The sequence below is a fragment of the Chiloscyllium plagiosum genome, unplaced genomic scaffold, assembly GCF_037043375.1.
Source record: "Chiloscyllium plagiosum isolate Xiang-an unplaced genomic scaffold, Cpla_swu_hap1 HiC_scaffold_4, whole genome shotgun sequence".
In the NCBI taxonomy this organism is placed as follows: Eukaryota; Metazoa; Chordata; class Chondrichthyes; order Orectolobiformes; family Hemiscylliidae; genus Chiloscyllium; species Chiloscyllium plagiosum.
In genome coordinates, this window is record NW_028270142.1 from 112,749,484 (window position 1) to 112,772,035 (window position 22,552).

Genomic DNA, 22,552 nt, shown 5'->3' on the forward strand with positions numbered 1-22,552 from the left:
TGTTGAATTTGTACAAAACATTTGTTAGACCCCTGCTACAATATTGTCTACAGTTATTGGTGCCACATTAAAGGAAACATTAGAACACATTGGAGAGAGCGCAGAAGAGTAGTTTGAGGAAACTTCAGCTTTGAAAATAAAGCATTTTGGACTGCTGTCCTTGGAGAGATGACAATCGAGATGAGATCTGATAGAGATTTTCAAAATCATGAGCAGGCTAGAACGAACTGATAGGGCTATGCTGTTTCTTTCACATGTGTAACAACAATGAGAGTCCATAGACTTAAAATGTTGTCCAAACAAAGTAAGGGTGATGTGCTAAAGAACCTTTTCACGCAGCAAGTAGTTAGGGCAGGAAATGCAACACCTGGAAATGTGGCGGAGGCAGTTTCAATTGAGATAGTCAAGATGGCATTAAATGTTTTTTGGATAGTAATGATGTGCAGCGATATGGGGAAAAGGCATTCAATCTAATCACTTGTCTTCCACCTACTTTCGTGTCATCTGCAACCATAAATTATACTAAAAAGCACACAGATCCAAGATTGCTCTACAAGAGGTTACCCTGTGTAATTTTAAGGCCTCTGCCTTTTCCAAGGTAGTCAGTCCTTATAGTCAGCTTAAGCTGTTTAGTTGCTTGGTGTATAGGAATAATGGAAGATTTAGTTCAATAGATTCGAGAGTTAGAATTTCACAGCAAAAATGAAAGTCTTCAATCTATTGAAAATCTATTAAATAATACTAGATGATTTGGGAACTCGACTCCAAGAATGGAGTTGAATATATTTAGTCTGTGGGATTGTGTACAATAGCAGTGAAGATGTAAAGTTAGTCTTTACTCAAAGAATCATGCTCAATGCCACTGGGAATTATGAGGATTCTCTTGGTGTCCAGAGTAATCCTTAGGGAAAATCCCTTCTCCACAGTAATTTTCTGGTCCTGTTGTAACCATGAGGAGCCCCACGGAATTTCAGAACTACTTGGTTATCCGTGGCATTTCTTGATACACAGCACATACACATGTTTTTTGTCATATCCTTTTTGATCAAAGTTACTCTTTGATGTAACAGACCTTTTGCAAGCCCCAGCTGAGTTTCCTGAGCACATCGATGTATTTCTGGACCTGGAGACGTATGGGCTCGTGGAAGACTCTGTGAAGGCTCACAGACAGCGAAGCATTTGTGGACAAATCGAGGTGAAATCCTTTCAAACTTTTCTTGTTCTTTTTCCAATAATCACTGCATTTATTTCAATGATTAGAGGAGGGGGAGAAAAAAAGTATATTTTTAATAATTACAGACATTGTGATGGTTTGGTAATTCACATAAAACTATCAAGACCAGAATGCTTTGCATTAATGAGGTTTTTCCTCATTGCCCTGCCCTTGCACTCTGCCAGTTGACTTCAGTATTAGACTCCCTATAAAAAGTACAGTTCATAACAGATAATACTGGAACAATTCAGTCCCATCTGGTGCTATTTGACTCCTTTTAAATTATTCCAGGAAATCTGAGCATCATGTCAAGGATAATACTTGTCAGGAGGTAGACAGAGATTGTGCACAGCCCTTTGTGTCTATAAGCTCCAGTCCATTTATAATACACTGCAGATAAAAGCAAAATTCACAGGCACATTATTACAAACAGGACTCTCAATTATGCCAGCTTTCTGATATCACTTAGGTGGGCAGAGCATGGTTTGTGTGCTCACACATTTGTTATGGCCATGAAGATTTTATAGCAGAAGGTAGAAATGATGCTCAGAGAAACATAATTCATCAGATTTTCCATCATTCTTATCAATGGACATCAAATGGAGCTTGAGCTTCAAATAGATGTTCAATTGTTTCTAAGAGAGCACCACAACATCAAAAATGTAATAACCCAAGGCAGCATGGCTTACCTAGTCAGACACAATAAAGGGCTACTTTATTAGACACACTGGGCCAAGTTTTCATTCTTGAGGTGAGTAACAGGAGATTGGAAATTTGTCAGCTCCTCTTGCCTCTTCAGGAAATACTGACTCCAGACATTAGCTCATCATTGTAGGGTGTTGGGAGCTGGCTGATGTCAGACCATCCGATCCCAAAAAGAGTTTGGAAAGCCCCACAGGAGCTTCCGGCCGTAGAGGCGAGCCATTCAAAAGTCCCAGCTCTGTGTGTGGGAACTCATCTTGTAGCCTTTGTCACTCTCTCTCTCTCTCTCTCTCATGCACACACAATCCCCTTAAGCATCCAACATGGTGCCCCAGGCCAAGATATGCTCCCTGCTCCTACCCTCCATGCCCTCTTGATGCCAAAGCAAGTTGTTGCAGTCTCCCTGTAACTGCCCATCCCATTCATCCATTGTACACAATAAATAAGTAATGAAGCAATATAAGCAACAGCTGTATATGTGAAAACAAAAGTTTTAAAAAGGAAATCATTTATCTTTCCACTGTGTTAAAATCACAATCTTTAAAGCACACTACAGTCCAATAAAACTTTTGGTCATCCAGACTTTTAAAGCTTCACATAGAAGCCACTTAAAACTGTGTCAATAAACGTTGTGAATGTTGCTTCTTTACTCTTTCATGCATTGGATCATTGACAAGGCCAGCATTTCTTGCTCATCCAAAATTGATTGCTAAGCAATTTAGCCAACAGTTTAGGGTGGGTCTGGAGACAAAGGTAGGCCAGATCCGGTAAGAACAGCAGATATTCTTCTCTAAACCTATAGTGAACCAGATAGAGTTTTACATCAATTAATGACAGATGCCATGGTCACCATCATCAGTAACTTTATATGAATGATTTATTATTTAATTCTACACTAACAGTTCTAGTGGGGATTTGAACTCTTCTGAATTAGCCAGAGCCTCTGAATTAATACATCACAATGCCACTATCCCTACCCCTGATTTAGATTGATGAGTTCAGATAGTCAGAGCTGCCAATGACTCAACAGCCTAGATAATTCAGCTCTCAAAGCACTCTATTTTGTTCTAATCATGTGTCCTAGCTATGCATTCTAATTCAGTATGAAGGTTACTCATTCATTCTGTATTCAGGTCCAAGATGACATTTTTTAAAGGGTTTCCAAGTAGGCCTAACTTGGCAAAACTCTGGCCCTTTCTTTTTTAAGCTGCCAGCCTTTAAAATGGCATTTCATCCTAAAAGGTGGCAAACTATTGAAATAATGACCAGGGTGTAGGTGAAAAGAAATTTACACAAAGGCCAATTTCCCATAGCCCAAAACCCTCCCATCATAAAAACAAACTGGAAAAACAACAAAAATTGCAATGGTTCTTTGAAGTCTTGAGTGTGAACAGAAAATCAGTGGCAATTAATTTCTAGTTCCATTGAACTTGCTGACCACATCATTGTTTGCATGAAATTGCACTAATGTGGATAAGAGAGGAAATGGAGGAGAGGAAGTATTGTTCTTTCAGAATTACAAAACAAAATTTTAAGGCATTACGCATCTTCTCAATAAATTGGATTCCCTTCTATCCTACAGCTGTTAGATTTCATCAGCATACAGTTCTGCGTACATGTTTACTGCTCCTCCGATGCTGCCTGAACTGCTGTGCTCTTCCAGCACCACTAATCCAGTTCTGTGTACATGTTTACTACAGATCTAGTCAAATTAACTTAGGACCAAAATGAGACAAACCATTGTCACAAAAATATTTATCTGTTGTCTGCTCATTCCCTTTACTTCTCTTTTGATCCAGCTCACTACCTTTTCCTCATTCAACCCTACTGCTACAGTTGTCAGATACAGCTGATTTTGTTCATTTCCACTTTTACCAAACTGCAGCCAGTTTATTTCCTAACCCAAAATCCTGCCTTTGGCATAACTCAAGGATTCACCCAAGGTTGCTTCATCGTCCTCGCTCTCACTCTTCCCTCTTAGAGTATTGACCCAGCTTTACTTTTAATATATAAAATTGAGAATCTGGTGCTCTACCATTGAGTCATGTAGCACAATAGAGGCCTTTTGGCCCATCAAATCTACACTAGTCTCACTTTCTAGCACTTGGTTCATAGCTTTAAAAAGTATGACATTTCAGGTGCTTATCCATGTACCTTTTATATATTTGTTTCAGATATGCTTTCTTTCTACACAAATAAAAACTGAAACTAGACATTCAACACTCAGCAGATCCCTGAAAGCTAGACTGTTCCCATTGTTGCTTTTGATTTCCAGCTTCAAGTTTTGATTTAGACTTGCCATGGCTGCTGGGACTTTAATTTCTTGGTTGTGGTTGTGGGCTTTCTGTTTCCTTGGCAACTTTGTAACAACCTCTATCAAAAGGATTAAGAATTCCCATCTCTACAGCTCTCCCACGCAGTGAGCTTCAGATTCCTTCCACCCTCTGGATGAAAAATAATTTCCTCAAATCCCCTCTAAACCTCCTGCCTTTCACCTTAAAGTTATGCCCTCTTGTTAGTAACCCTTCAACTACATTTTGGCCGGCTGCTTTCTATCCACTCTGTCCTTGCCCCTCTCTCTGTTAACCTGACTCTATCCAGCCTCTCTCTAAAATTCTCCAGTCCAACATTCTGCTGAATTTCCTCTGCACCTCCTCCAGTGCAAGCACATCCTTCTTACAGTGTGGCTACCAGAACTCCACACAGTACTCCCACTGTAGTTTCATCAAAGTTTTGTACAGCTCCAATGTAACCTCCCTACTGTAATAATCTATGCGACGACCGATAAAGTCGTGTCCCATATGCCTTAACTGCCTTATTAACCTCTTTTGCTTCCTTCAGGCAGCAGTGGATAAGCATCCCAAGATGCCTGTGAGCTTCCCAGTGACCTGCCATTCAAGTACTCTAATGCCTTGTTACTTCTTCTTCCAGAGGATCATTGCCATGCTAACTTATTTGAATGGTTAATTTTGCCCATGAACTTGTTTTGTGGGACCTTATCAAAATTTGTCTTGAAATCCAAATACACCATATCCACTGGCTCTTCTTTATCTATTCCACTTGTTGTATTCTCATACTTCAGTGGATTTGTTAAGAATGACTTCCATCCATAAATCCATGTTGACTTTATCCAATCCCATTAATGCTTTCCAAGTATAAAAGCAAGTTACTGCAGATGCTGGAATCTGAAACCAAAAGAGAAAATGCTGGAAAATCTCAGCAGGTCTGGCAGCATCTGTAAGGAGAGAAAAGAGCTGACGTTTCAAGTCTAACTGACCCCTTGACCTTTTAACAAAAGGTCAGTTAGATTCTAAACGTCAGCTCTTTTCTCTCCTTACAGATGCTGCCAATGCTTTCCAAGTGTTCTGTTATCTTTTAACATAGATGTTTAGCATACTTAAAATATTTGATGACTTCTGGATCATTAATCAGTATTATATACACTAAGCTGTCATATCCATCTTGGTTAATACAGGAACTTATATTTATGCAGTGACTTTTTGTAACAAAAGATCCCGAAGGTCTCAGGAGCATTATAAAACAAAGTATGACTTTACATGATGACGTATGGTACTATTTATATTTGAACAATTATTTTACATTACATGTTAATTCGGGGTTGAATTGAAGAAAACCAGTAGTAGTAAAAATAATGGTGGTTGAGGAATAAATGAGGTTCAAGGCTGACAAATCCCCACGGCCTGATAGTCAGCATCCCAGAGAATACTAAAGGAAGTGACCCTGGAAATATTGGATGCATTGGTGGTCTTCTTCCAAACTTCATAGACTCTGGAGCAGTTTCTATAGGTTAGAGGATGACAAAAGTGAGCCCATGCTTTTGAAAAAAAGGGAGACACTTACAGATCAGTTAGCCTGACATCAGTAGTGGGGGAACTGTTAAATATCTATGTTGAAAGATAACAGAACACTTGGAAAGCATTAATGGGATTAGATAAAGTCAACATGGGTTTATGGAAGGAAGTCATTCTTAACAAATCTACTGAAGTATGAGAATGCAACAAGTGGAATAGATAAAGAAGAGCCAGTGGATGTGGTGTATTTGGATTTCAAGACAAATTTGATAAGGTCCCATACAACAAGCTAGTGGGCAAAATTAAATGCATTCAGGATTGGCTAATGTACTGGCTTGAATTGAGAACTGGTTGACAGACCAAACAGAGAGGGGAAATAAAAGAATTCATTTTGGGTGGCAGGTGTACTACAGGGATCTATGCTTGGGCCCCAACTATTCACAATATATATAAATGACTTGGATGAGAAATCAAATGCAATACTTCCAAGTTTACTGATAACACAGAACTAATTACGATTGGGAGTTGTGGAAGATGTAAGGAGGATTCAGAGTGATCCAGACAAGTTGAATGTGTGGGCAAACACATGGCAGATGGAATATAATGTGAATAAATGTGAATTTAAACACTTCAATGTGAAAAACAGAAAGGCAGACTATTATTTAAATGAGGATACGGTAGCAAATGTAGATGTACAAAGAGATCTGGGTGGCCTGGTGCACCAATAAAAGTAAACGAAAGGGTGTAGCAAAAGCAATTCGATATCTGACTTTGTTGCAACAGGTTTAGAGTTACTGCTATTATATAGGGCCTGGGTGAGACTGCATCTGAAGAATTGCATCAAATTCTGATCTCCCTACCGAAGAAAAGATATATTTGCCAAGCAGAAGAGCAGCAAAGGCTTACCAGGCTAGTGCCAGGTATTGTATGACTGTTGGGCTGCGGTTTAACAATTAACCACTTTTATACGGGATTGAAATCATGTCTGTTCTTGGTGCGTTCTTACCTTCCTAAGGAACCATCATGAGCCAGGTTTGGAACAATCCAAAGGCATAATGGTTTTGAATTGGAGAATTGAAAATAGCACTTCCAAATAATCACCAGTTCCATTTAGAAGCCCAAATGAACACCACCACCTGGAAGGTTCACTGAAAGCCACTCATTATCCTGACTTGGAAATATATTGCCCTTCCTTCAGCATTACATGGCCGAAATCATGGAATTCCCTCTATAATGAAAAACTGTGGGTCGACCTACTTCATGCGGACTGCAGCAATTCAAGAAGTCAGCTCACCTTCACCTTCTCTAGGGACACTAGGGAGGGGTAATACTTACTGGCCCAGCCAGCAATGCCTTAACCTTTAAATTAAAAAATCAGGTGTTATAAACAAGTGACATTACAATGACTGTAATGGGAAGTTAATAATGAGCACCTTTTCTGTCATTTACCATATTAATCACGTGCTCCTTAACTGTCCAATGTTAATTCCAGGTTACTGTGAAATGTTCTTTTTTTAAAGGTATCAGTTTATTTGGAGCTAGTAACAATGATGAACAGTTTGTTAAGGATTATATTGAAAAGTGGGGGAAAAATGTATCATTTGTCTAATTAGGGGTTGCATCTGATCTGCAATTGCTACTAACTATCCATTTTCCACTGTTATTCCGAAGCTTCAAGGACACAACTTCAGAGAAAAAGTGAAAAATGGCAATTAGAGTCAATGAACATTCAATATTTACAATTATGAAGTCATTGAAACTCTATCAATGGCACCTACCGTTTTCCCCTGAACTCGTACCTTGTTTGTTTCGCAATGTGTTCAAAGCCACAGAGAACAACATAGTTCGTGAACGCTGTAAAGTACCTGAAAAGAGAAACAATTACTCAAGGGAGAGGAAACATAACCTGGACCTCAGGAAGTAGCTGAGAGGAGAATAGGATGGCAGAGTGTGAGAGTCCAAAGTCAACAGGTGAGTGCTGAATGGAGAAGAGGACTGACATGGAGCCACAGAACTGTCACACTGGCCAATGATGAAAATTTGCATATCACATTCCCTTCGTCACTCCTCCACATCTGCTTCCACTTGTGACTAAAACTTAAGCCCTCAATAGTGGGTCATACCAATTAAACATGGAAGGTTCTCATCTCTAAAGGCAATGTTTCTGCTGCCAACCTGTCAAATACCAGACTTATTGGAAGCAATGTTACCATATCAGGAGTTGACATTTGAATCTTCCTGTTAATTGTCCAGTGCCACGATAGTTAGGATAGCCAACTGGTTAAACCCAGTTTTGATCATTTCAAAAATTGTCTCTAAACCTTTAATAATCTCCATCTGCAAGGCACTTGTAACCATTAGCTGACTTGCTTACCGAATGTAAACTTCCTTGAGCCGTTGTGTATTTACGAGTAAATAGAGCTCTTTTCGGGTCAATGTGTCCAAAGTATCAGCGAGATGCAAGCAGTGTTCTTCCGATTCAATGTAGAGAGCCTCCAGACTCTCCTCCAAGACAAGGAGAGCCTCTTTCAACTGTGGCCGGTTCTTTTGATCAGATGTTTCTGAAGAAAAGAAACACTGTTCTTACTGACGTCTACATAAATGAGGTCGAGTGTTAGACTAGTAGATGCTGTACCAGTCAGCTGAGCTGTCTAACTGGCATCAGTGCTACTGAACACCACAAAGAGTATACATCAGGTCAACAATTCAATATCTCCTGTTTTGTTCTTATACCCAAGATAAATTTATAGCTGAGCCAGTTCCAGATAAGAACTAAAGAACAAAAATAAGAGAAGACCATTTGTCCTTGGAGCCTATTTCAATCAACAAAATGATGACTGACGTAATTGTGGTGTAAACATCACTTTCCTATCTGCTGCCTGAAACCCTCAAGTCCATTATCAATCAAAATTTTGTCCAACTAAAACTTGAATATATTCAATGACCTAGCATCCACTGCTGGCTGCGGAAGCAAATTCCAAACAAACCTCTAAGAAATTGCTCATCATCTTCTTAAATAGGAGACCCATTATTTTAACACTGTGCTCGTTAATTACACATACGAGCGAATACATTCAAACCCGAGTGAATTTAGTAGCAGTGTGTAAAATTTCAACTGTCCACTAGCTATGAATTTCTCTTGTATAGCATCTAGAATTACCTTTCCACTGCCTTTATTTGATCGTTAAAATCAGCATGGATCTGTTCCATTTACATTTATGTTTCAAAAACTTAAATGGAACAGATCTGTGTTGATTTTAATGATAGACAATCAAAGCAGCGGAAAGGTACCTTCAGATGCAATGGGCAGTTCTGCCTGACGATCACTCCCTGTGAACATTGCTCAATCCCAGAAGAGCCAAAGTGATCAAACATCTTACTGAAAAAGGAAAATAGCTTGGCAAGATGAGGAAGAACAAGCAGAGACGGAATATTTGGATTTTCAGAAAGCTTTTCATTAAATGCCACAAAAGAATTAGTGTGCAAAAAAACACTTGGAATTGAAGATAATATTCAGCATGGACTGAGAATTGGTTAGCAGTTAGGTAACAAAGAGTTAGAAGAAGTGGACTATTTTGGCAGTGAAAGATGATGACATTCAGTGCTCGGGCACCCAGTTATTCCCATTATTTATCAATGTTATGAATCAGGAAATCAAATTTCATATTTCCAAATTTATTGGTGACAAAACTAATTGGGATTGAGAGTGGTGAGCAGGATATACAGAGGTTTCAGGGTGATTTGAACACGTTGAATGAGTGGGCAAATGCATGATAGATGCAGTCGAACATAGCTAAATATTAAGGTGTCCACATCAGTATGAGAAACAGAATGGTTGAAAATTATTTAAATAGTGATCAATTAGGAATGGTTAATATACAAAGGATCCTTACATATCAGTCCCTGAAAGTAAGCATGCAGATGCAGTAACAATAAAATAGACAAATGATATTTTGGCCTTCATTGTAAGACAGCTTGAGTATAAGAATAAATAAGTCTTATTGCTGTTGTACAATTTGAGACCACCCTGCAGTGTTGTGTGCAACTGTGGTCACTTGACCTAAGAATTAGGTTAAATTCCACACAGTGTGGAAACAGGCCCTTCAGCCCAACAAGTCCACACCGATCCTCCAAAGAGCAACCCACCCAGAACCATTCCCCTTTGACTAATGCACCTAACACTACAGGCAATTTAGCATGGCCAATTCACCTAACCTGTATACCTTTGGACTGTGGGAGGAAACCAGACCATCTGGAAAAAACCCACTCAGTCAGAGGGTGAACGTGCAAACTCCACACGGACAGTTGCCCGAGGCAGGAATTGAACCCAGGTCCCTGGTGCTGTGAGGCAACAGTACTGAGCCACTGTGCCACCCTACTTAGCATATGAGTGCGATGAAGGTTCACCAGACTGATTCCTAGGATGACAGAATTGTCATACAAAGAGAAATTCAATTAACTGGGCCTTTTTCACAGGAGTTTGGAAGATTGGAGGGGAATCTTTGGATATAAAGCCCTCTATGCCTCAATGAACTTCAAGAAGACTACAACTAAATGTAGTGAAAAGTTAAGGCCCCAGTACTGTACTTATCCTTTGGACACAACATGAATCAGATCCTGTCAAATAGATTGCATAAGTTTAAAAGAAAATGTTGTTACTTAGACATGACATAACATTCCTAAATGCATATGGATGCTTTCAGTCCAATAATTTTTCCAAATGCTTACTTCCTCGTCGAACCCAAAAATACATTCTAGTAACAAACTGTTGTGAAGTTGGGTAGCGTAATTGTAGATTGGGAGACCAGAAGTTAGAATTTCTTGTGGGTAAAATTGTAAAATGCTGGGGGGGATGCTTTCTGTGATTTCTTTTCTGTATTTAGAGATTAAAATGGATGTCTGTGAGCAGCAGCTTGGGTTTGCAAGGGCACAGAGAGTCTGAACTAAAATATTTGTATCAAAAGGCCACACAGTTAGCAATCCAAGCAACAGATTTTACCAAGACAACAGGGTTTTGAATTTAGCCAAACAATTTGAACCAGGCATGTAGACACCAAAAACCTATTGAATTTATATCTGATGATTTTGACATCATAGGACCAATCCTACGGCAAATTATTAAATGTCATCAAGGGTATAAAAGAAAGGGCCAGCTGGACAAAGACCCCAGAGCTAACTGTCACCTGCCAGAGTTAACAGCTCTCACCTCTCAAGAGAGAAATTGGATCTCACAGTCATCTATGAATTTTAAAAAGCACCATCCAAATGCTAATGGTATCAATGATGAAGAAACAATGGAAAAAAGCATTCCTGAGGGAATAGGAGGAGGTGTGCCTGACAAAAGACACAAAACATTCAGGAAGACATGTAACCTGGCTGTAATTTCAAGAGATTAAATTCTATATTTTTTATATAGGAGTGGGATTTCTATTAATTGGAACAACATACCAGTAGAATTTTGTTTTATTCAGGAATAGTTAGTATTTAGAAGGGATTTATTCAGTTTGTTAATAGTTTAGTTAATAAGTTCACTGTTAGAGTCAGATAAATAAATTGTTACTTTTTGATTTTAAAGGGAGTTCAAAGTTTGTGCGAAGATTTGTAGCTCGGGTGCTCGTTGTTGTGGTTCTGTTCGCCGAGCTGGAAGTTTTTGTTGCAAACGTTTCGTCCCCTGGCTAGGCGACATCAGCAGTGCTTGGGAGCCTCCTGCGAAGCGCTTCTTTGATGTTTCCTCCGGTGTTTATAGTGGTCTGTCCCTGCCGCTTCCGGTTGTCAGTTTCAGCTGTCCGCTGTAGTGGTTGGTATATTGGGTCCAGGCCGATGTGTTTGTTGATGGAGTTTGTGGATAAATGCCATGCCTCTAGGAATTCCCTGGCTGTTCTCTGTCTGGCTTGCCCTGTGATAGTAGTGTTGTCCCAGTCGAATTCATGTTGCTTGTTGTCTGCGTATGTGTGGCATGGCATTCATCCACAAACTCCATCAACAAACACATCGACCTGGACCCAATATACTAACCACTACAGCGGACAGCTGAAACTGACAACCGGAAGCGGCAGGAACAGACCACTATAAACACCGGAGGAAACATCAAAGAAGCGCTTCGCAGGAGGCTCCCAAGCACTGATGATGTCGCCTAGCCAGGGGGACGAAACGTTTGCAACAAAAACTTTAAAGGGAGTGTCAGGGATTAATTTTATTTAACCACTAGAAGTTGCCAAAGAGCAGGTTACACCACTTTTTATACTCTTTTTACAGATTATATGGCGAAGTGCTCCTCTTTGGGTGTTTCAGTTTCAGTTTGCAGAGAGGGGTCAACCTCCACTTTATAACTATATGTAGCTCAGCCACAAATGACAAAGATGTGTTACATCACCAATGTGCTAATCTTATGTTCAGATGGGATGGATTTGGTGACATTGCAATGGCGATACGAGGGATCGACTCAGATTAAATTTGTAACTCTGCAAACATGTCCAGATCAGTTTTATGAAGGTTCCATCTGCAAAATGGGCTGAATTTGCCCTTTTAAGTGTCAATTTCAGGGAATTCTGTGGAAGAGTTTTCTCTGAGCTGAGGCAATGTTTCTCATGCAATTTTCCACCGCTCACTTGATGAGCTGGGTGTTGTCCTCCACAGCATCACTCCTTGCAAAATCTTGCATTCAGCACAGGCAAGAACCCAAACTGGTGTCACGACTTCACAGCCTTCAGGCCACAAGTGCCATTTTTAAACCCCAAATGTACACCATTTCAATCACTAAATCAGAAAATGCCCTTAGTAATTTGGTTTGTAATTCCAAACAATATGGCTGAGGTGGGCAAGCTTGACACCCCTCTTTGTCAAAAGTGACCTAGTGGATGGGATGGATAAGAGGTGGGCTGTCCTTTATTATCCAGGACCACTAGGGGAGACCAAGTCAACAGTCTATCTGGAACAGCGATCTGGATCAGTGCAGTATCCATGTCTCAGAGAATCGCGCAGCAATGCCACAGGAAGGTTAATGACCTTTACCACTTCATGAGTGTAAGTGCCACCATCTTCTCTCTACACCTCTCACACATTAACTCCACAACTCCATCTCCCACCAACCCTCCAGGATTACCACCCTATTGATACAAGCAGCATCTTGCCTCAATGATTGATATGGGAGAAAGTGAGGACTGCAGATGCTGGAGATCAGAGCTGAAAATGTGTTGCTGAAAAAGCGCAGCAGGTCAGGCAGCATCCAAGGAGCAGGAGAATCGACGTTTCGGGCATGATTCCTGAAGAAGGGCTCATGCCCGAAACGTCGATTCTCAATGATTGATATCTATCCCAAACTCCAAACTCCTAACCCTTTTCACTCTCTGCCCTTCACTCACTTGGGACAGCTCACCACTGCTCCTGACTGAGGACTGGCCAGACCCTTGACTGATGTCTACATTGTTCCCTAACTGACTTACCAGTAACTCTCAAACTGGCTTCATTCATCCTGCAGGACTGACTGTGACTGACCCAAATCATGGACTGTAAGGACACAGATCCTGATCAAGTGCCTAACTGACTTTGGTCAATGAGATCAGACATGCCCTTGTCTGACTGTGGCAGCATACATTGACAAACTGTTATCCCCTTTTAACCGGACTAAGGACTACTTCCCTTAGATTCTCAGAAGTGGCCATGTGTGTTTGCTACATGTCCTGCTGAGACATGCAGTAGGTATGACATGGATATAGCATGATGCTGTACAGCAACATGTCCACCCCATCCCTTGGTTATTTGGTGCTGGCTTGCTGGACAAACTCTCAGGCTTTTTGTCTGTGCTAAAAGGCAAGGTGGAACTGCTGAGAAACTGTGTTAAGTGCAAACCTCAAAGAGGCAAATTATGTCAGAGATGCTGAGAGTGAAAAGTGCGTGCTAAGAAAGTAAGCTAAGTGTCCTGAGATGTACCCTATTCAAATGTATGACATGGGTGTCTATCCCTGCGTACAAAGTGGCCTTGCAGCAGCATTGCAATGTAATGTGCCAGTGAGCTCCAAAGTGAGGCCAACATGTGCTATGACAATATGGTGACGCTGGTGCTTTGCCAATGGATGCAGGATGGAACTGGTCACTCCCCAATGAGCATGCTGCAAGATGGTGGAGAATACTGGCCAAGGTGGAACCCTGGAAAAGACACCAGCAACCTGCAGCCGCAAAGTAACTACTGACTTTCAAGGTGGGAATTGCGATGTCTGGCTTCTTAGCAGTATCCAGGGGAAAAGCAACCTGCATGAAATGACATAGGACTCCATAATAATGAGAAGTTTCTGTATGAAAATGGTGCCTTTGCCACTCACTAATGAGATTCTCATCTAGTGATTGAAACTTTAAAGGGAAAATTGGACTCTTTATCTTGCCATTGAGAATATAATATTCTCATTCTCATTGTATCCTCACAGCTCTCTTGCCATTGCCCACATCATTCAGACACTGGGAATACTCTACCCATTAGATATGTGCTTCCCCCAATCTGAAAAGATCATTTGGGTCAAGAAAGCTTAGTCCATATGCAATTTTAAAAATTCTACAGGTCCTTAATGATCAGATCAATCTATTTCTAAAATAACTCCAAGACTTTGTTTCTATATCTATTGTAACAAACATCCTGATATTCTTTCTAAATTTTCCAATTTGTCCCTTAAGTCACATTCATGGTTTCCAGATTTTTCTGAATCATGTGCTCTCTTTAACAATCTTTCTTCACAATTACCTTAATTCAAGATGGAGGAATCTAGTTTTTTTGCTAGTTGTACCATTTTCAGACATTGGCAATGTCTGAGCACACTCCAGGATATCAGTGTTCCCCTTTCACTAATTCTACACACAGAATATTTGTTGTCAGGCTGCTTATCCATTCTGTCTTTCATGAGACAAAACTTTATCCAGCTAAACATTGGTAAGGCAAAAACATCATCTTCAATCCTCAATCCAAACCATCAACTCCATCCCATTCCTTGGTCTCGGTCTGAGACAAATACGAGACTGCTTAAAACCTTGGATTCCAAATTATGTAGAACCCAATTCAAATCTCACTAATAAAGACAGCTCAATTCCATCTATAACACCATGTGTCAGGGTGACTGAGACTGGTGGAGTACTCCATATCTTTCAGTGATCTTACTATTCCATTGACCACCACATGAATTTAAATGCTTTAAACAGTTACAGATATGGCTAATTACATATTTTAGTTTAATTAGATATAAAATAAAAAAGATCGGTGAACTAGATTTCTTTAACAAACAACAATGCTAGGGGAAAATAAGACTTATCTGGCAAAGATGCAAAGCTAATTAACACTTTGAAATATGAAAAGAATTAATTTCAATCTTACAAAATGACCTGAAAACAAACAAAAACACAACCCATCACACCAGGAAAATATGGATCCTTCTCTCTACAGGGATGCGCTTTGGAAAGGAAAAACTTTAAGCAAATGGCGAATAGTTCCTGAAGACAAGGGTAAGATGTAAAATGTTCAATTGGTTAGTGTTTTAGCATGTATAGCTGGAGGGCACTAAACTGACGCAGTTGTCTCTGAGATCTTTACAAATGCAGTTTACCTAGGAACCACAAAATCCTCGATTTTTCTAGTCACTCAGATTTATTTTGTTTTCATAAGGGTTTTCCAGAAAGAGGAGAGCTCAACTGGGAAGCTCCTTTCATTCAGCAGGGTGGTCATCCACTACATCAAACAAAACCCAAAACAGACACTGAAACCTATGGTCATTAACCCAGGTAGATGCTTTTAGCAAACAAATAGCATTCCAAAACTGAGGACAAAGTCAGCTTGAAAGACACTGACAAATGGAGGCCTACAACGATGGGACACATTTTACTTTACCTCTTCTCCAAGATCATAGTGCAAAGGCTTAATGAGGTAGTATAGCGAAATTTTAGACAGAAGGATCTCTCCAAGATCATAGTGCATCTTCTGGCTGCAATGAAAATATTGCTATCCTAGAGAACATCATTAAGGGAGCAAAAAGAAATAAGAAAGACCTTGTTTTTATTCGGTTTAGCTAAAGTTTTTGACTCAGTGGGTCATAAGTTTATTTTTAAAGCTTTGCAAAGGGTGGCCATACCGAAACAATTTATTCAATTAATTACAAATGTATATCCAAATAATACTACAGCAATTGGGGGCCATAATTGTAAAATGGATTTTATTAAAATTGCTAGAGGGGTCAAACGAAGTGATTCCCTACTCCCTCTTTTATTCAATAACACATTGGACCCACTGGTCCACCCTCAAAGATACAAGGTCGGGTGTTTTTATGAGTTTTAATGAAGAAAGTATCAATTGTTTGGCCCTCGTGTTTGCAGATGATACAGCTTTGGTTAACGTCTTGCACCTGGGAATGGAGAAAAGTTTGAGAATCGTCCTGCGATTTTGTGATGGTACTGGTCTTAGCATAATGACCAAGGGTTTCCACTTTTTGCATAATGGAGAAAGACCTTTATTTATAATTACACAAAGAATTAGATGCTGGGTGGTAATGAAATTCAGTACATTCCTCCATTTTCTGCCTTGGGATCCTCCAACCCCACGGTATCAATATGGATTTCAACAGTTTCCTAATTTCCCCTCGTCCCATCTTACCCCAGTTCCAACCTTCCAACTCGACACCATCCTCATGACCTGTCCTACCTATCCATCTTGCTTCCCACTTATCCGCCCTACCCTCCTCTCTAACCTATCACCATTATCCCCACCTTCATTCACCTATTGCACTCTCAGCTACCTTCCCCTCAGCCCAACTCCCTCCCATTTACCTAACCCCTTCCCTCCCACACCCGCAGCTTCATTCCTAATGAAGGGCTTTTGCCTGAAATGTCAATTTTCCTGCTCCTCAGATGTTGGCTGACATGCTGTGCTTTTCAAGCACCACACAGTTGATTTTAATCTCTAGCATCTTCAGTCCTCACTTTCACCTACTTATATAGAACCCTATTTGAGGGATAAAGAGGGAAAGGTATGGAAGCCTGATTTTGTACATTCAAGAAAGGTCTGAAAATCATCATTGTTGATGTAAATGTATGTTTTGAGAATGAGGATAATCAGTGAGAGAGAGTCTGGGCCTGTTAAATATAGACACCTTAATCAAAAAAAGATTACCTACCCTTACAGATGGCACAGAGATTTCCTTTTCTGTTTTTGTTGTAGGTGCCAGAGGCAAATAGACTGATCTGAACAATAAGCTTAAAAACCATCTCAGCATTCAAATATATCATTCCTTTGTCCAAGAGAAATTGGGACTTACAATTTCCTTAAACCTATAAATTCTATTAACCCTGCAGAGTTTTAGTGACAGCTAAACTACTTTATCTGTGCACCAATAACTTTTATGATGGTCCATGGATGTTAATATTATTTTTGTGTTTTATAGTTCTAATATTTTAATATTTGTTTTATTATTTTAGAATTAATTATTTTAAGATATTTTAATTGTTTTAGTATATAGTTTAAGGCATTTTAGAAGTCGGTAATTTCAACCGTGGGCGGCACAGTGGCACAGTGGTTAGCACTGCTGCCTCACAGCGCCAGAGACCCGGGTTCAATTCCCGCCTCAGACGACTGACTGTGTGGAGTTTGCACATTCTCCCCGTGTCTGCGTGGGTTTCCTCCGGGTGCTCCGGTTTCCTCCCACAGTCCAAAGATGTGCAGGCCAGGTGAATTGGCCATGTTAAGTTGTCCGTAGTGTTAGGTAAGGGGTAAATGTAGGGGTATAGGTGGTTTGCACTTCAGCGGGTCGGTGTGGACTTGTTGGGCCGAAGGGCCTGTTTCCACATTGTAAAGTAATCTAATCTAAAACGTTTGTAGTTTTAGATGAGCACGTATAAGGGTGGAGGGTACTGTTAGGATGTTAATCACTAAATTTCACACACAACACGTCAGATGATGTAAATGCCTTTGGACTATAAATTAACTTTGGACTATAAATTAACTGGTGCTACCCAGTTCTGTATTCCCATTCATCCTCAGTTTGGTGAGTTGCTTTAAGCCCATTATGTCTCCTTCTCATCTCCTTATCATAGCTTGAGGTAGCTATATGGAGGTGTCCTATACATCAAAGAGCAACATAAGAACTCAGCAAAAATACTATATATGGTGAGAGTATTAAATCAGCCATGATTTCATTGAATGGCAAAGCAAACGCAATGGGCTGACTGCCCTAATTCTGCTCTAATGTCTTATGGTGTCACAAATTGCATAGGGTGAGTAAGTGGGGAGAAAGTTGCATATATGAACAAGGGTGATAGATCATGAACCCAGGTGGGAGGTGGGTGCAGTTCAGAGATAGAGTGAATGAGAAATATTGGTGAGAAAATGGTGACACACTAGCGGAGTAGAGAAGGAAATTGATCATCTTCTGGGCAATCCAGATGGCTAAGACTACTCTAACTCAGGCAGCAACCTTGCAGCAGGTTGGCATGGTCTGATGTTGTGGGCTTCATTGCTGGCCCTGGATGAACAGGAGGTCCTGCCTGTGCACCACCCCATCCAGCAGGAGTTCCAGAACCATGCTTGTAAAATGGGATACCAATTGCACCCTGTCAAGAATGTCAAAGACATCAAGAGCCATGCAGCTCAGCTCCAAAGTGACAGTTGTTGTCCGGGTGCTAGGATGCCAATCAATTCTCAAATCTCCAGTGAGTAGTGAGTGACACTGGAATGGCATGTGCTAAGATGGGACAAGCTTCAGATGAGATATTCGCCATAAGGCTGAAATTTCATATAATACAGCAAGATTGATATGATTCAGTGATAAATCACATTTGACCACATGGCAAGAACCACTCCACCAAGCTCTACTTGACTAGCATTTAACCAAAAAGTACTAAAGATTCAACTCATTGTATCAACCTCAATACTGTTTATTATTAATGCCCCAGGTGCAACAGGAAAATTTGGTAGAACATCCTGTGACATATGATCCTAATTTTGAAATATACGTAGGATTCTAACTGCTAAAGCTACAAAGTTAAGTGTGGATAGTTTAGCAGATAACAAATGTATGTGGAAGGAAAATGTGCTGCTTCTGCACAGGGAATGGTCTAGTTCAGAACTAAAAATTCTCAAGGCTGCTCTCAATTTAATCTACATCAGTTGACAATTTTTTTTGTATAAACCTCACCAAATTATTTTCTTCCCTCCCCTACTTTTATGCAATGTAGCTTCATCTATCAGCCTCCCTAAACCATCTCATTAATTGGATGCTCAAGGTAATGTATTCTATTCTGCTGTAGGTTTAAAGATTACAGATCACTAATAGGCTTGAGAGAATGAAGTCTATAAGACGTTAAGTATTCTTTTTGGCTCAGTCTTAAATTATTTTAAGATGAGTCAACATTTGACAATTACTTACCAGCCTTGACAAGAGGCTTTAGAATGTGAGTTTTCAGATCAGTCAGTGAATTCTTGAAGGATTGCTCCAACTTGAAGAGATAGGCAGCTTCCCTTTGGCATTTCTCCTTTAGAGAATTTAAAAAAAAATCAATAATGCTAAACACCACACTTCATCTGCAGAAACATTAAACAGTGTTTTAGGTAAAATCCAGCTTGATATTATATTGTAGAAGATTGTGCACTGTTCCACTGTTTTGAGGGTCTAGGAGAGAACGTGAATGCATTAAAGATGGTTTAAATGAAATACAGGAAAAATCAGAGGCACAAGGACCATAATAGTATTCAAATAATAGCTTACAATATAGATCTTGAGTATTGGCGAAGAAAGTCACATTTTCTCCAAAGTTTTGACTTGCACTCAGACATGTTCATGAAATATAAACAAAAAGTGCAACATGGAAGGAAAAGGTAGTTGGTTTGAAAGGACACAACACCTGGAACCGAAATTGGTTAGCTTGCAAAGCTATCAACTGAAACCAAATGTAAAAGGAAGTTGGTTTATTATCAAGTTGATTTTAATCAGTTCAGTCATTACCCTTTCTTGTGGTCTGCAAGTTATTTCACTGTCACCTTACAAAGTGGTCCTGCTGGAAGTGTGGGATCAAACAGACAGCCATCACCCAATAAACGTAAGGTTGATATTTTGATGGAAAGATAGAACAAAAGGTCTTCTTAAATTGAAAGATTTTGTGACATTAAAAAAATTCCACAATCCAATTTTTAGAAACCAGATGAAACAAAGAAATAGGTCTGTGCTGAAAAAGTCACTAAAAGTTAATGGACAGATTTGCACAGCATGTAATAAAAGGTGATTGGAAAATTAACTTTTATCACAGTAGATGAACGCAAAAGGTGAGGAGGTTATTTTCATTTATACAAATAAATGCTAAGAATCGTCTAGAATATTGCAGTATGAAGCATCTAAACAGCTATATTTAAAAAGAGCAAGTTAATTGTAGGTTCACACAAATATATCAGGGCTTCAAGAGTTAAATTGAGGACCATTTGCATAAATTTTGCATACTTTTCCTGAAGATTAGGAAGAACAAAATTTGGATACATCAGTCAGAAAAAGGACAGTTCAGGCTCAAAGGGCTACATAGCCTATTCTCATTCTCACCCCAAAACAAAACAACTTTAAATGTGTTTTATATGGTGCTTTACCTTAATTTCTGGGCCCAAGTTCAGGATTGTTCTGGAGCTTGACGTTGACTTTGAGAAAGGTGTATTCCAATTTCTAGAAAATCTGGCTCTCTGGAGAAGTACATCTGGATCAGCCTGCTGGACTGGATGATTTGGGTCCATTCTGTGCCTCAACTGAATATTAGAACATCCATCTTCCTCAGCAGATTTTTCGGAAGAGTTTACTGGTTAATTAAAAAGAGAAACATAAGTATTTAAAATTATCCAGGGTTTTCCAGCTGCTCTCTTAAGTGATAGCATTCATCACATTAGTTCACTCCACAAAATTTTACACACTTGTGAAGTTATCCCTAAATTGAGGCATATAGCAGCAACAGCATGCTGGGGCATATGTTGACAAAAAAGATTTAATGAGCTAACAGATACACCTTATTTCACATTCCACTGCCTGTCCATCTGGAACTATTTAGATTTCATAGCAGGTATTTGACAGCAAGTCAAAAAGTGACAAGTACACACACAAGTGATAAAACGGTTAAAATTGAAACATCAGTTTTAGGTTTCAGTTCCGTGAAGATCTGACCTTTTATTTTAAAGATCAGAAAGTCATTTTGAACATTGAGTTCAAAGTAGTACTTTGGAGAATTTGTCATTCAGCTAAATGACCAATATACCACTTGGGAGATAATTGCTAAGATAATTTGTTGACTAGAATTTTGCAACCACTAGGGAGAGAAAGAGAGAGTGAGTGAGAGAAAGAGAGGAGTCAGAAGCACTTCCATGCTGAATAAAGAGGTACATAACAGCAGAGGTGCTGTGATCAGCACTCTCCAGTGAGTCATAGAGTCATAGAGATGTATAGCATGGAAACAGACCCTTTGGTCCAACCTGTCCTTGTCGACCAGATATCCCAACCCAATCTCGTCCCACCTGCCAGCGCCCGGCCCATATCCGTCCAAACCCTTCCTATTCATATACCCATCCAAATGCCTCTGAAATGTTGCAATTGTACCAGCTTTCACCACTTCCTCTGGCAGCTCATTCCATACATGTACCACCCTCTGCGTGAAAAAGTTGCCCCTTAGGTCTCTTTTATATCTTTCCCCTCTCACCCTAAACCTATGCCCTAAGTCCTGAGGTACTTAGAAGTCAATAAGAAGAAAATTCCAGAAGTAAAAGACTGTGAGGGTGCCAAAGAGTAAGGATCCCACAAGGGTGGTGAAGGCATGTATAGGAAATACATGTTAAGTAGGTGTGCGTTGAGTCTGCAGGTTATTTGAAATGTTTCGGGAGAGATTAGCTGAAGAAAATAACATCCAGTAAATGCCAAAAGGAGACAGATTATAGCTGTGCCAGCTGATCAAGAAACATTAACATGAGGGCAGAGGTGACTTCAATAAAAGTTCAAATTTCTTTAAGACACTGCTGGGATTAAAGGGAATAATCGTTCTTTCTGATGTTAATAATGGGATTGTTCCAATTGTTCTTTTCTAGTAAAATGTAGTTTGTGATTTTCATTTGTGTAATAATTTTTTCTTTTACTTTATTATAAGTGCATTGGCAATCTGTTGTGAAAATGTTCAGCAACTGATCCCCACAGTAAGCAAAAAGAAAAATAAAACTTATAGTCTATCAAGCCAGGTCCCACTCTGAGATCTGACTTGTCCAGCAGTACCTTCAATTAGGATCATAACACTGTCATCAATAATAGGAAAGCAGAGTGGGGAGGGAGTGAATAGTATCGAAAGGGAAAGGTGTGTGATCAGATGCTAGATGAGAGATAGGGAGTTGGATGGAAGACCATATAAGGCACTGAAGCTAAGACAGTTATGCATTAATTCCAATATATTTCCTTACCTCTGAATCAAGAGCATCTTTCCCTCGAAATTTCATATTACATCTCAAATGGATTCACACAGTAGGTATCAAAGAAAGAAATATTATCAAACATCTAGTCTTGGTCCATATCCATAAATCCCAATGCAATAAAAAACCTGAGGGGAGTGAAAAAGAAACACTAAATTACAGAATATTAGTAATTCAGGCATTGGAACTATTCAAGAGAAAGTGAGGGCTGCAGATGCTGGAGATCAGAGCTGAAAATGTGTTGCTGGAAAAGCGCAGCAGGTCAGGCAGCATCCAAGGAACAGGAAAATCGACGTTTCGGGCTTCTTCAGGAAGGGCTTATGCCCGAAACGTTGATCCTCCTGTTCCTTGGATGCTGCCTGACCTGCTGCGCTTTTCCAGCAA

General features: G+C 39.8%; 1 protein-coding gene across 2 annotated transcripts in view; it reads right to left on the reverse strand.

Moving 5' to 3' along the window:
* The window catches only part of LOC122548937 (ALS2 C-terminal-like protein), a 106,257-nt gene that overhangs the window by 65,257 nt on the left and 18,448 nt on the right, over nt 1-22,552 (reverse strand). Inside the window, exons 2-7 of one of the 2 annotated variants that reach the window (XM_043687924.2) lie at nt 22,160-22,296; nt 20,324-20,526; nt 19,119-19,224; nt 8,102-8,288; nt 7,527-7,592; nt 1,073-1,238 (exon numbers count right to left, since the gene is read on the reverse strand). In XM_043687924.2, coding sequence (XP_043543859.2) covers nt 1,073-1,238; nt 7,527-7,592; nt 8,102-8,288; nt 19,119-19,224; nt 20,324-20,464 — 666 coding nt within the window. In that variant the 5' untranslated portion in view covers nt 20,465-20,526; nt 22,160-22,296. Of the gene's footprint in view, nt 1-1,072; nt 1,239-7,505; nt 7,593-8,101; nt 8,289-19,118; nt 19,225-20,323; nt 20,527-22,159; nt 22,297-22,552 lie in introns of both variants that reach the window. The other variant, XM_043687923.2, reaches the window with a different exon arrangement.